This window comes from Pyrgilauda ruficollis, unplaced genomic scaffold (genome assembly GCF_017590135.1).
Source record: "Pyrgilauda ruficollis isolate IOZ18807 unplaced genomic scaffold, ASM1759013v1 scaffold6, whole genome shotgun sequence".
Lineage (NCBI taxonomy): Eukaryota > Metazoa > Chordata > Aves > Passeriformes > Passeridae > Pyrgilauda > Pyrgilauda ruficollis.
This window is the reverse complement of record NW_024527710.1, coordinates 9,078,322-9,091,769: the sequence shown is the minus strand read 5'-3', so window position 1 is coordinate 9,091,769 and position 13,448 is coordinate 9,078,322. Positions and strand designations below refer to the sequence as shown.

Below are 13,448 nucleotides of genomic sequence, written 5' to 3'. Positions count from 1 at the left end.
ATAACCCTCAGCTGCAGAGTGCAGTTGATCAGAAGCTTCTGATCTTGCTTAGCCTGTGTGACAATCCCTGAGCCACAGGGCAGGTCAGAATCATTTCCCTGCCTGTTTGGGCTGTGTGGGTGACAGTGGCCATTGGACAGAACAGACAGGGCTCTGCAGCAGGAAGCACAGTGCAAAGCTGGGGTTGGATCTCTAGAGACAGCTCATCTCCAAGGAATGTTCTTTTTCCCTACAGGTTGTAGGGCATTTAAAGATGTCAGAAAACCCATCAGCAACGCCTGTTTTTTGGACATTAGGAAAAGGAGACCTGTTTTGCCGTAGTGGTTGGTGGTTCCAGCCACTTCCTCCCAGCCAGGGTGGGCTGGGACACCCCTGTGAGCATTTCAGTGCTAAAGCTTTGAAAACGAGGAAGAGCATGCAGGCAAAAGTTTTAACTAAACCCAAAGTTGATAATTTCTGCTTCTCAAGAATGAGCTTATTGGGCTAAAAATAATCAGTGCTTCACAGCTTGAGTGCAGAAGCCCCTTCTGCTGTTGGCATGGCAACACTAAAATATTCTGCTAGTACAAATGCTCACTGCTAAAATTTTACTTTTAGGAGCAAACTGAGTCATGAGAGGCAGAAGATGCCTCATCCTTGGGCAGGCTTTGCCCAAAGGGTGCAGCTGGGCGCAGGAACACTTGGTCACAGCTTACAAATTCCTGCTTCAGGGGCTGAGTAAGAACCTCTGTCACAAAAACTGTACCATCTGCAGTGAGGGCTCCCACTCCTTCCCCAGCTCACGCCTTCCCCATGGTCTGCAGGCAGCTTTGCGTTTATTACATCAGAATATCTAATCCTGGCAGCGTAAACTGATAATTTATACATGTTGTCATTGGACAAGGCACAAATTAGTCTTGTTATTGCAGTGAGACCCTGTCAGCCATTCCCCTGCATTGCCAGAAATGCCAGGGCCCTCTCAGGCTGCTGGATGCTGCTGGTCCCACCCATCTATTGCAGCTTCTCAGCTTCTGGGGTGATCCACACTCTCCACCTCAGAGCTGTCCTTTCCCCCTTCGATGAGAGTGAGGTGGTCCGGAAAGGATGGGTGCACAAGCAGACATGCAGGCAAAATAGAGCTAAACAAGCAGGCCAGCAACAGGAGGTTTTGCCACCCTTTTGCCCCACAGGGATATGCTTACAAGGCATTTGTTGCTGGGCTGCATGAAGCAGTGAGCCACATCACTGGAACTGCCCCTCCCTGGGTGCCTTTATGCTGTGAAGTGCCCCCATTCCTCCTTTCTTGCCCCCAACAGCTCCAGAAAAGAGAGAAAGCACACACTGTACCCTGGACTTCTCCTCCAGCCTGGTCATCATGACTATAGTTGCTGTTCTCTGTTCCCACACCATCCTCCAGAAGTCGCTGAGGGTTTCCGGCAGCGGTCCCTGCGTGGCGATGTAGGCGTTCTGCTTCCGATAGCCATCAATGTAATTGGCATTGATGTAATCACTGCCTGGGACCCCTGTGGGGGAGAAAGAGGGCAGGAGTTACTGGGGTAAGCCCACAACCCTGTACCTACTGCTCTGCTGGGCCCCGCAGGCAGGAGAAGAGGCTGGCATGCTCACAAGGCTCTTGACAAGTCTCCTTTATGAGGTGACGTCAGGATCTCTCCCAGGGATCCTGCAAAGGACAGGGATGGTGCCTGAAAGAAGAACCCTTTGTAACTCCTGCATTAATGCAACAAGCAGGCAACACCAAAGCAGAGAGACAGCTGCCACATGCACACAAAGAAAAATTCACAGGCAGGAATATTAAGGAGCTCATTCGGCCCCAAGCAAGTGACTGAAATAATTGTCTTAAATTCACCAGCAATTTGTTATGGTCCTACAGCACCTTTTAAAAATGAGGCTCCTTTATTAGCTTGTCTCTGTTAGCAAAGGATGTCAGGCAGGGATGTTTCCCCATCCTTCCTGCAGGAACAACTATCCCCAAAGAGCCAGAGATGTTCCTTCTACCACCACTAAAACCCTTCAGTGTGAGACCCCCTCTGCTGCCTACTGGCAGAGGCTGCTCCAGCCCCCATGAGGCCTCCACCACTTTAAGAATTTTTCGTAAAGGCCTTTAAAATGCAAACACATAGTTACTAAAATAAATTTGGCAAAGCAGAGGCCTGAGGCTGCTTCCAAACCCTACTCAGCATGGGCTGCCCAGGCTGCAGGGATAGAAAGCAGCAGGAATCTCATTGTCTCCCCAGGAGAGAGCATCTGCATTTCATTAGAGAAAGGAAATAAAGCTGGGGGTCACCCCTCGTCCTTTTGTCCTGGGGAAAATTCTACAGCTCTATTCTCCAGGTCTCAGCAGTCTCCAGCAGACACAAAGCACTGGCAGCACTGGGGGTGGCAGCAGCTGGAGTGCAGCGCTTGGCTCCCTTGGCATGGGCGGCATGGAGCTGGCAGGGTGCTTCGGGAACAGTTCCCAGGAAGGCACAGACACTACTTACAGCAACTGAGTCAGGCTGGAAAACAGGGATTCCCCCATGTGCTCACCCCACAGCTGTCTGTGAGGGTTTGCCCATGAGCAGACATGCCAGGCCTTCACATAGCTGCTGCTGCTTAACAGGGCTTGCTGTGAGGGACTGTTTGGCCCCCTCTCCTCTTCTTGAAGAGGATGAATAGTGCACTACCACTAGAAAAGGTTTTTCCACCTCCCGAAAAAGGAAGCTAGTGACTGTAGGGCCACCTGTGTGCAAAGCCAGGCCCCAGTTCCTTCCCCAAGAAGGGTGCGTTGACTTAGCTGTATCTTCCTCATCCTCCACCAGTGGGCTCAGATCTGGGTGAGCAGAACTGGGTGCTGGTTTATAAAACAAGGGGAATGGGTGAGCTTGGGCTCCAGCTCCTCTGTGTGCAAGAGGACTAGAAACATGTATTAGCCCAAACTCCAGGGATGTGGGGCTGGTTCTTGGAGTCATGGGGGTCAGTGCTACGGACACCAGGGCCTGATACTTCCATGGAGGACAGGGATGTATGGAGTCTGATGTCCCAGGCGAGGAGCACCCCCTCACCCTGTGCCACTCTGGGCACTTATTTGGGACCATATATTGACAAGTCTCAGAGAAAGATACTGGCCCTATGATTGTGTTGGGACAGAGGGTGGCAATGGCATCAACGGTGCCATATATCACCATGCAGTGAGGAAGGCAGCTGAAGTCACACAGAGAGAACAGTGGGACAGGAGGCTGCTGGGACAGACATGTTTGCTACCAGCAGTACTAAGAAGCAACCACACAGAACACACCACTCTGAGGACACTGGGAAAGCTTTACAGTGCCCTTTCTCCTCTGGCCAGCCAGAACACATATTTGATCATGCTGATGCTTGGTGTTTGTCCCTGCTCAGCTTAGAACACAGAAAAAGGTGGTCTCCTTGCTACAGTCAGGTTCAGCTGCTTGTTGGGGTGCCCACTGCAGTTACTCTTACCATCAATGGAAGTCAGGATGACACGTGAGTGGTCATAGGCTATCACATTTGCATAGCGGTTTTTCGGTTTATTCACTTCCAGGTTGGAGTTCTCCCAGGTGAACTGCTGCCCAGGATCAATGGACTGTGGAGAGAAGGAGAAGGCAGGAATTGGTAGTGGTTCCAGCACACTGGAGTGCTGCAGCACACGAGTTTCAGTCAGGAAATCTGCATTGCCCTGCACACCTCCCCCCAGGTCAGACACTGCTTCCATGGGTGTCCACGGTACTAGCATGAAGCCAGACCCCACTGAAAATCAGTTTCCAGTGGCACATGCATCCCACTATCTGCAGGCAAAGCAGTCCCTCACTGGGGCAGCCTGCTGCAGATGAGCCTTCATCTCCTCTGCTGCATGCTCATCCTTTCCTCTGGAATTACCCATCAGCAGAAATTTGGTCTTCTGCCAGGATTCCAGAGAGACCTGACTGTGCAGATCTTGACCTAGCGGTTTTATTAGCTGTTGAACTGCAGTCTCTTGAAATATAGCAAGCCCTGCGTGTCTTGTGCCCCAGGAACTTTTGGTATTAGTGTCCTGCAAGACAGCCTGTAAGCTTTTGCCAGGGAATACTCATGAAAATTAATAGGTTACTATCCACTGCTCCAGCTACTTATGCAATGTAAACATCTCTCGTTTGAATTAATAGAGTGACAAGAAACTATAAACCTGGAGAAGAGATGTGGTTATAAATCTTGGCCTGCACACTGTGCAACTGCCTGAAAAGCACACATCCCACTCCCACCTGGCCTCGCACACCCAGTGTTTCTTCCACGAGCCAAGTGCTGTTGCACCCAGTCCATGGCTGCTCCATGGCCAGGCAGCCTCTTCCCAAAGCTTTCTCTATCGTCTCAGTCCATGCACAAAGCAAGGTGAGCAAGGGCCATCCCCAAAGCACCCCTCTGAGATGGGATGGTCTTGTTCTCCAAGAGACACACGAGACACACAGCTAAGACACCTGCCTCAAGCAGGGACCTGCTCTGCACATGCAGCCCTGGGCAAGCAGCTGCACCAGGAATCAGTCATCCCATGAACCCCTTTCCCCCTGAAATTAACAACATTGTCAAAACCTTCTTAAAATCTTGCTCCAGCTCAGGGTCTCTGAAATTTTGCTGTGCCATGGACAAAACACTGGGGAAATAGGCCAAGGGAAGCACTGCATGCTGTGCTCCCTGCAGGCACCGGCATTCACTGCTTGGAAGAGCCGTGTCAGAAGGTTTCTCAGCCAGTGAAATGCCTGTCTGTCAGCTCTGCATCAGCTGTGAGCAAAAGGCTGAGGTAGGAAGCACAGCTCCCTGACTGGGCTGACACGAACAGCTCTCATGGTCCCTCCACTCATTTCCACCAACCACCAGCTGTGCACAAAGTGACACCCATCGGTGTCCCCTCTGCTCCTGTGCTGTGGAGCAGGCACTTCCCAAGAGACAGCAGTGGGTGTGGGCACTGGCTTGAGTACGGAGCACAGGCGGTGCCTGCATTGCTGCACTAGCCCTGAGGGCTTTGCAGCACATGCAGGGCACAGCCAGTGCTGTGCCAGGTGGCAGCTGTGTGTCCCCAGGTGTGGCACAGACTGCCAGCAGGTAGAGGGGCCAGTGCTGACGAAAACACACAGGAGGATGTGACATCACAGCAATGCTAATAGGTAGTTTGGGAAACGTAGGATGTAAATAGACATTTCCTACAGAAAACCTGTAATTTTCTATTATCAGTGTAATAAGCAGGCAGCCGCTGTGCTCAGAGGCGCTGCAGCCAGGATGGTGGGAGTGGAGGCTGCAAGCACCACTTCTGGCTGCAAACCCACTAGATTGGCTGCCACAGGCCTTGCACACTCCTCTGCCCAGGCACAGAGACATCTCAGCGCAACTCACAGCTCTCTGGGTCACTTCATTTTGTTCAGGCACCTGTATTTTTCTTTCAGAACAGGCTGCTCAGGGGACCCGCTCTTTAGATGCTCCCCGCTCTCAGCTATGTGGCAGGGAAGACTGCTGCCCACCAATGGTGGGCCTAAACTGCACAAGAAGAATTCAGAAACGATCAAAGACATAAAAAAAAGAGGAATATAATATGAAAGGACTTTATGGTTTGGAGTAGAGATAAGTAAGAGGGGGTTTGACATCAGTCTGATCAATATGGAGCACACTAAAGGAGAAGCACAAACAGACAAACTAATGAGGAAAATATGGACCCACCAATGCCCATTAGAAACATAAATAACACCTATTTTTCAGAAAGGTGGCTTTAGTCTGCACAGACAGCCCATGAGAGACTTGACTAGCTGGGTGGTGGAGCTGAGACTGGCTCTGAAGGTATCAGTGAGTATCTTCTTGCTGTGAAGAAGCATCCCAAGAAAGCACCAGCTGCAATTGCACTTTGTGAACACTCTCAATGGGCCCAGGTGGGTGCTGGAGTGAGCCCTACCCCTGCAGCAGAGGCAAGCACAGCTCAGTGCAGTTGCTCATGCTCAATCTATGCTGCAAATCCCGGCCAAAAGGCTGCAGGGCTCACCCACCTGTGGGGTGCAGAGTGCTTTGCACAGCAAGTCTGTGTCCTGCCACAGCAGAGGAAAGGGTTATCTCCTGGGGGAGGACAAGGCTGCCAAGAGCCCCCAGAATGGAGGAGGAGCATAAAGGTGTTGCCATTAGGGTTAATAGCTTTGATGTGCAATGAGAATGTGCAGAAATGGTCTAATCATCATCAGCCTCTTAAGAGGCCAAACAGGTGAGAAAGTCAGAACTACTACAGCACCTGAGTGCAAAGAGGCTCTAATTAAATACTCCTGCAAATTAGTGACTCATTTAGAAGTAAAATGATTTAATTTAAACTCTGGTGATGAATTAATGTACACCTGTTCCCCCCTTTAAGGCAAACAAATGAGTAAATAAATGGGAGGATGATGGGCTGCTTGGAGAGAGTTGGAGCCCTTCCATGGAGCAGTGGTTGGTGAGTCTTGTCCCATTTCTGTACAATGCTCTGCAGCCCCTGTGTGCAGTAGCACTGCCTCATATCCCCACCTTGCTTCACAACTGCCCTGGCACCAGGAGTCTGCTCCTGTTCCTTTCTGGGCAGGGGCTCATGCAAATCATTGCTTCATCCCAAAACTTGATCAGACTAACACTCCCAACAAACAAATTCTTCCTAGAAAGCAGAAGGGCTGCGAATTGAAATGAAATGAGCCAGAAGGAAACTTAAAAGCACCATGACTTTTGCTTTGCTTTAAAGTGACAGGGAGATGCTGTAAGACAGCAAGTGCAAATTAAGAAAAAGCCCAATTAGTAAAACTCCTCCTTCCCAGCATGGAAGTGCAAGGAACAATTTCACCAAAGCAGTTCAGGGATTCCTGCTGCTACTGCCATAAAGACAGAATCAGACCATTGAAAAAGGATTGGAAAAAGGCTTTCCTCGACAGACTCTAGAGCACTTTATAAATGCCTTGCAAACATCCCTGAGTGCCAGTTTGACTCTCAGATACAATCCACCTCGGGCTTGCTGCTCCCCTTCCTTAGTGCAGTTCCAAAATCTCTCTGCATGCTGAGGCCCTGCTGTTGCCTCTGCTGCTGGCAGGCATGGAGAGCCCAGGCAGGCAGTGCCCTGGGACAGCACAGCAGCTCAGGAAGCTGCACAAGGGCATGGGGACAGGAAGATGCACAGGCAGTGAGTGCTTCTTGTCCTCCTGTGAATCAACCACATTAGCAGGAGCATTGACCACTGTCAATCTGCGCCGCGCCTCAAATGAGGACATAACGTGCCTCTGAATCAATCTCTGGCAGCACTTCAGCCTTATTATTCTTATTACTGGAACGTGAGCGCCCTGTGCCTGCCAGGCAGCTTCCCAATGAGCCATTAAACCCAGCAAGCCCATTAAACCAAGGCTCCCCGGGTGCTACCCGGATCCACCTGGGCTCACTGCCCCCGAGCACCTCTCCCGCTACCAAACCTGCCTTGCCAGAGCTGCAGGCAAGGGAGGTGCAGTGTCCTCAGTGGCTTTATGGGAAATGGAAGTGAATACAGGGTTTGGGCAAACCACCAGTGTTTCCCTCCACAGAAAACTGTAAGGAAAGGTCTGCAGCCTCCCTGCCACACTAGGAAGCAGGAACACAGTGAAATCTCACATAACCTAAAGATACTAAGAACTAACGTGCCAGGCAGTGCCACACTGCCAGACTCATCACCTGCTCTGCTCCGCTCCTGGGAGCCATACACTAAATGGACGTGCTGGATGGACTGGACATAAGGGGCAATAGCCACAGCATGCAGTTTGGCAAGGAATAAGGAAAAAATCTTCTCCTGGGAAAGTGATGCAGGATCTAGAGCACTACAAGAGAGCAGGAACCAGTGCTGGTTGGAGCCAGCCTGTCCTGTGTTTGCTAACAGCACCAAAGGGGACAGCAATGTTCAGCTTGCTGGATCTCGCAGCAGAAGTGTGAGATGAGGTGCGTGTGTGCTGGCCAGTCTGTCCCAGGGCAGGTACTCCTGCACCATCCATGGGCAGGATCCCGCCCGGGAGCACAGGCTGCAGCGTGGGAAGGTGCCCACAGGAGGAGCTCCAACACAGCGACAGCGCCTGCCACCACCTGCACATCCACAGTCAGGGGGCTCAGCCTTCCTTCTACTTATCTAATTCCATTAATCCCACACTGTAAATTCGCTGTAGCGTTCACTGTACACTAAAAATGAAATACTCTCCTGGTGCAGCCAGGCCAGAAGCAGCTGCCAGACCCTCGTGCCCTGCTCCCCGGCTTGCTGCCTGTCTGTACAGCGTGGTGGGGCTGTGCTCTGCCCTGTGCCAGAGCAGATGGCAGCAGTGAACTGTGCCGGCAGACGGCTCAGCTTCCAGCAACTGCATTTCAGCCTCTCCTGCCGCACCAGGGTACCAGGAGCTACAGCTGGGATGGCTCCCAGGTGCCAGGGGTGAGGGCTAGCCCACAGCTCATGAGCCAGCTCACTGCAGCCAGCCCACAGCTTGCTCTGTGCTGGCTTTGTCACATGGGCTGCATGGCCATGTGGGCTGGCAAACTGGTGTGAGCAATATTATTTGTTCTCTCACCTGTGGGAATAGAGGTCAGACGGCTGTGAGAAATCTCTGCCACCCTTCCTGCCCCCTTCCCAGGCATGTGGGGAGGTGCTGGCAGGTCTTGTTTCATGTCACCTGTGTCTAGGTTACCCTGCTATTGCTTGCACAGCCAAGGCAAGTGTCAGACTGATGGCTCTAGGCCAGCTGGCCTCAATGGTTAAAAGTGCTGTTAAATATTTGCTTTCTGCCTGTGGTGCCACTGCTCCTGGAATGTGAGCCATCTATAAACAGCCCTGCACCCCACAGAGATGTTAGGCTGACAGGCTGCTCTACAAAAACACTTAAAATGCAACTATTTCAAAGCACAATCAAACAGCAAATGGACCTTGGGGGCTCACCTGCCATGCCTTCCTCCCTTGTGTCTCCCTGCTCAGCTGTGCTATGCCCATTCTGGCAGCACCATTATGCCATGGGAAACAGGGTCAGGGCCTTCACTTCTCAAAGCACTGGGTCACCACTGAGCTCTACGTAAGGTCTGGGGCTCGCAGTGTCCCAGGTGAACACTGGGACTGTGTCAATGCTTACTGCAAATGCAAGCATGTGCTGAGGTGTGGTTCCTGTCTCTAGGGCTCCCACAGGGGCCGCTCAGCCTGCTCCCCTCCCACCTCTGCTCTTTCCACACCCACTCTGCAGATCTCCTTAGTCAGCAGCACACACCATGCCTGTCCTGCCCTGCAGCCCTCCTATCAAAGGGAGCTGCTGCCCTGCCAAACCCACACACTCAGGGACCAGGATGAGAGCAGCAGCAGTCCTGCACAGGCAGCTGCTGCTCTCTGCAAACTCAGTCCAGGATTCTTCTCACTGGCATTTCAAATGGGAAATGATTGTATTGATTCCCACATGCCAACAAGGTGCAACCCCTTCTACTTGTGGGTCCGTCCTAGTGTCAAACTCTACCAGCCTGTCATGTTCAGCAATTTTCTGATGATGAGGAGTCAAACACAGCAGAATCCAGAGGAAAAAAATTATGTGCAACAATCAGCTACTTAATAGCTGCTTCAACATGAGAAGTACAACTGATTGGTGCTCTCAACCAGCCATGATATTCTAAAGAAAGAGAAATGAGAAGAGAGAGGCTCATGAAAGCAGCTAAGAGAATTTATTTAATGCTCATTTTTTCAAAAACAGTTCCCACAGCTCAGTATTATGCTGCAGGCTCTACTGAGCACAGGCCTAGTGTGAGGATGGGAGTGCAGAGACACTGGATCTTGCTGAATCCCCAGTGTGCAGCAGAACCGCAGCCTCCCTGTAGCAGAGTGGACAGCCCTGCTTAACATTTCAGTTGGACTGGTAACAAAAAGCCCAAGGCAGACAGATATGACTGCACACTTTGCCTTCACTGGCAGGACATACATGAGCACACAGGTAACTGCAAGGGAAGCACATTACTCCTTTAAACATTTCCCAAGTCACAATGTAATGCTGCAGCTCATCTCTCTGGCTCAGACAGTAAATGCAGAGGGATGCCAAGACCCTCCACCTGGCATCCCAAAGCAAAAGAAGATCTCTGTGCCTTCCTCGGATACATGCAGCACACCCTTTGAACTAGCTGGAATTCGTCTCTTACCTTCTCAACATAGAGATCTGCTTTGCCTTTTCTGGCATATATAATCCTACCTTGTGGGCAAATGCTCTGATCTCATCTCATAAATCAGTGTAGGTACGGTGCAGGAAGGGGTGGCCACAGGCACAGGCAGATAACAATTCAAACAGAAGTGATAACAAATGCAAAGAACACTTCCCAAATTTATTCCCTCTTTAATACTAGTGGGGGGTTTATTTACAAGTCCCCTGCAGCTCAAGAGGGCTCTGCATGTAAGTACAGCAAAACATCATCCTGCCATTCCTGCTATCATGGCTGCAGAGGAACTTTTCCCAATTTTAAACAGTTGCAACCTGATCATGCAGCCTGAAGAGAGCCAAAAAAGGTGAGGCAGCCCTCAGGCAGATCAGCCCCTTTCCCTCCAAATTCCCTCCTTTTGGCGAGTTGTTCTTGAGGAGGACAGGGCTGGAGGGAGTTGGGCTGAGAGAGGTGCAGTGGAGGGGTTCCCCAAACGCCCAGCACATGCCTGTGTGTGTGAGCAAAGGCAGCATCGTGGTGGATGCAGACAGTGCCTACCCAGGGGCTCCACCAGAGACACGGATAATGGTGGGAGCATGATCCAGAAGTGCAGGCAAGTTTGCAGCTTATGACTGCAGGTCACAGGCAGAGAGCTCTGTGCAGGGAGGGGAGCTTGGACTACTCCACGGCAGCAGGACATCAGCAGAGTTTCTATGGGCACTGATGCTGAATGGCACAGGCTAATGCCAGCACAGTCCAGTGGGAGATTAGATGGGGAAAGCAGGAATGAAAAATCACAACACATGTTTGTTGGCATCAGAGGATGGTGCAGAGAGCAAAGCTTTGAACACAGATGGAAGTGAATGGGCACAGCGTACTGCAGACCGAAATACATCAGCCAACCTGGATGGAGTGCAGCCCCCACAGAGCAGAACAAAGTAATCAGTGACAGTCCAGGTAGGCAGACATGAGCTCCCATTCACTCCTAAGACCATAACCATGGTGGCAGCATGGCAGGCTGCTGTGCATTCTCCTGCAAGGCCTTCTCCCCGTACCAGCCACGTCCCAACTGCTCAAGGTGAGCTCCCACCACTGTGGAGGTGGCAGGGAGAGCTGGCAGGCTCCCAGGGCTGGCGTGGGGACTGACCACGCAGTGTTGCTGCAGGGGAGGCATAGCTCAGCTTGCACCAGGCTCTCTCTGCTGGGGTCCTGTCCAGCACCACTCTACCCTGCTGCCCGTCCCGCTCTCAGGCTCACCTCGTACTCCTGGGAGAACTTCAGCCCATCGTTGGCCTTGAGCCGCTCGATGTTGTCAGCGAGGTCGGTCACGGGGATGGGGGGGTGGTCACGCATGCCTGCAAGCGAGACAAGGAGGGAGGAGGGAGAGGAGAACGGTTACGGCTCTGCATGGCCGAGGAAGGCTCAGCAAGAGCACGTGCACAGCAAACCCAGGAGGTGGGTGCAAGGTGGACACGTGTGACCATGGGAAGCGCCGGGCGGGATGGACAGGAAGCTGAGGGCATGCGGCACACACTCCCGGAGCGCGGGGCGGTGAACAGAACATAAAGTGATGTGCAGAATGTGCATGACTGGGTGAGCATGCTCGGACAGTACAGCCACGGGCACACAGAGCAGCCACGCAGTGGGCAGGGGCTCGGCCAGCCCCTGGCAGCAACAGGCCGAGGTCACTGCTGTCACTGCTGTCACTGCGCTTCCCGGGCTCCCGCATGGGCTGAAGTTGAACACACCGGTGCTCTCACCGCCAAGGGCTTAGGCTGATCCTCTTGCTTACCCCTAACAATGGCATTAGCCACAAAGAAACTCTGTCAGACCTGCAGTGAAACCTCTGCAGTGCATGTGCACAGCTTTTTGGGCAGGCAGATGCTGTCACAGTCCCCGGGGCATTGGAGAAGGATGCAAAGGGCCCCACAGAAGAATGGCTGATCCCCTGGTAGCACGTTGTGCAGCGTTCTGAGAGCTGAGGATCAGCTCTGCCCACAGCTGCCTAACTCTTCAGTGATGCTCCAGAGGCAGAGCCTGCTCCAGGGCCCAAAATGCAACTCCTCTGGGCTGGCTCATGCAAGGCACCATGGGCAGCGATGTGCCCTCCAGCAGCTGCTGGGAGGCTGCTGTGAGCTGGGATGCAGCTCAAGCCATGGCAGAAGTCTTGCCCTGGCTAAACCAGGGATGCAACATTACAGCTCATCCCGGGCACAGCTAAAGCCCTGCTCAGCAGAAAGGCCCAGAGGAAGGGATCCCACAGATCTCACACAGGGGACAGGTACTGTGGGGGTGTGCATGTCAGATTGGGAGGAGCCCTCCTGAGGCCCTGGGACTCAGAGCTTAACCATCACAAGCTCCTTCTCCACTGCTGAGATGTTGAACTGGCAGGAACGTGATTGTGAAACACGTCATCCAAATCCCAAGGCTCGTGACTCCATCGGCTGCTTTATGGGTTTCCCAGAAACCCCACATGGGTAATGATGATTATTAATAGGCTGAAGCTGTTGACTCACACCCAAGGAGACAGGCTGGAGCACAGCCAGAAGCTTCTCAATTGCTCAGGAGGCTGAACGCTGCCACAGATGGCAGTGATGGGCCACTGAGGTGATGGAGCACTCTCCAGGCTGGGTACACACATTTTACATGGTGGTGACAAGTCACAAGGTGATAACACGGAAGTGTTACACCTCTGCATAAAACATCTGACATCACTGCACACAGGCAAGACCCAATCCAACACACGCTCATCCTGCCATCGCTCGGCAGTGCACAGATATCCACAGATGGCCTGAGAACACACGGACAGGTGGAGAAGGAAATAGTCCTATTCTGCCTTGTGCTGAGGTCCTCCTGCAGATGGTCCTGTTTGCCATTTCACCCATCAAGATCCCCGAGGTGGCTGAGCAAGCCCTCAAAGGGACAGAGATGATGCTGGATTTGGCACAAATTCCTCACTCATGCCAGAACTCTGAGGCTGTAGCTCAGGAGCAGCCTTTACAGAGCTGCCACTCATGAGCAACTGAATGATGAGAACAGCGTGGGACCAAGACAAGTGTGGGGCAGGAAGGACAAAGAGACTGGAACACAACCACAGTATGTGCTTCTTCCAACACAGTTATGTACGAAGTACAGCAGACCCATGGAGCACAGCAGGGCTGCAGACCCTCATCTCTCCTAGAAACACAAGGTGGTCTCTCCAAATTTGTGTTTCCCCAGCCAGATAAGTGTTGCAGCAACAAAAGAGCTGCAAGAGCAGGTGGGGAAAAAGAGGTGGTTGGAATCCCATTATGGTAAACCTAGAAAAACAGCCACTGACAGTGCAG

General features: G+C 52.2%; 1 protein-coding gene across 1 annotated transcript in view; it reads right to left on the bottom strand.

Annotated features, from left to right (window-relative positions):
• PTPRF (protein tyrosine phosphatase receptor type F) overlaps positions 1-13,448 on the bottom strand; it is a 376,714-nt gene that overhangs the window by 14,983 nt on the left and 348,283 nt on the right. Inside the window, exons 23-25 of the mRNA XM_041483344.1 lie at positions 11,380-11,477; positions 3,457-3,580; positions 1,327-1,502 (exon numbers count right to left, since the gene is read on the bottom strand). Coding sequence (XP_041339278.1) covers positions 1,327-1,502; positions 3,457-3,580; positions 11,380-11,477 — 398 coding nt within the window. The remainder of the gene's footprint in view (positions 1-1,326; positions 1,503-3,456; positions 3,581-11,379; positions 11,478-13,448) is intronic.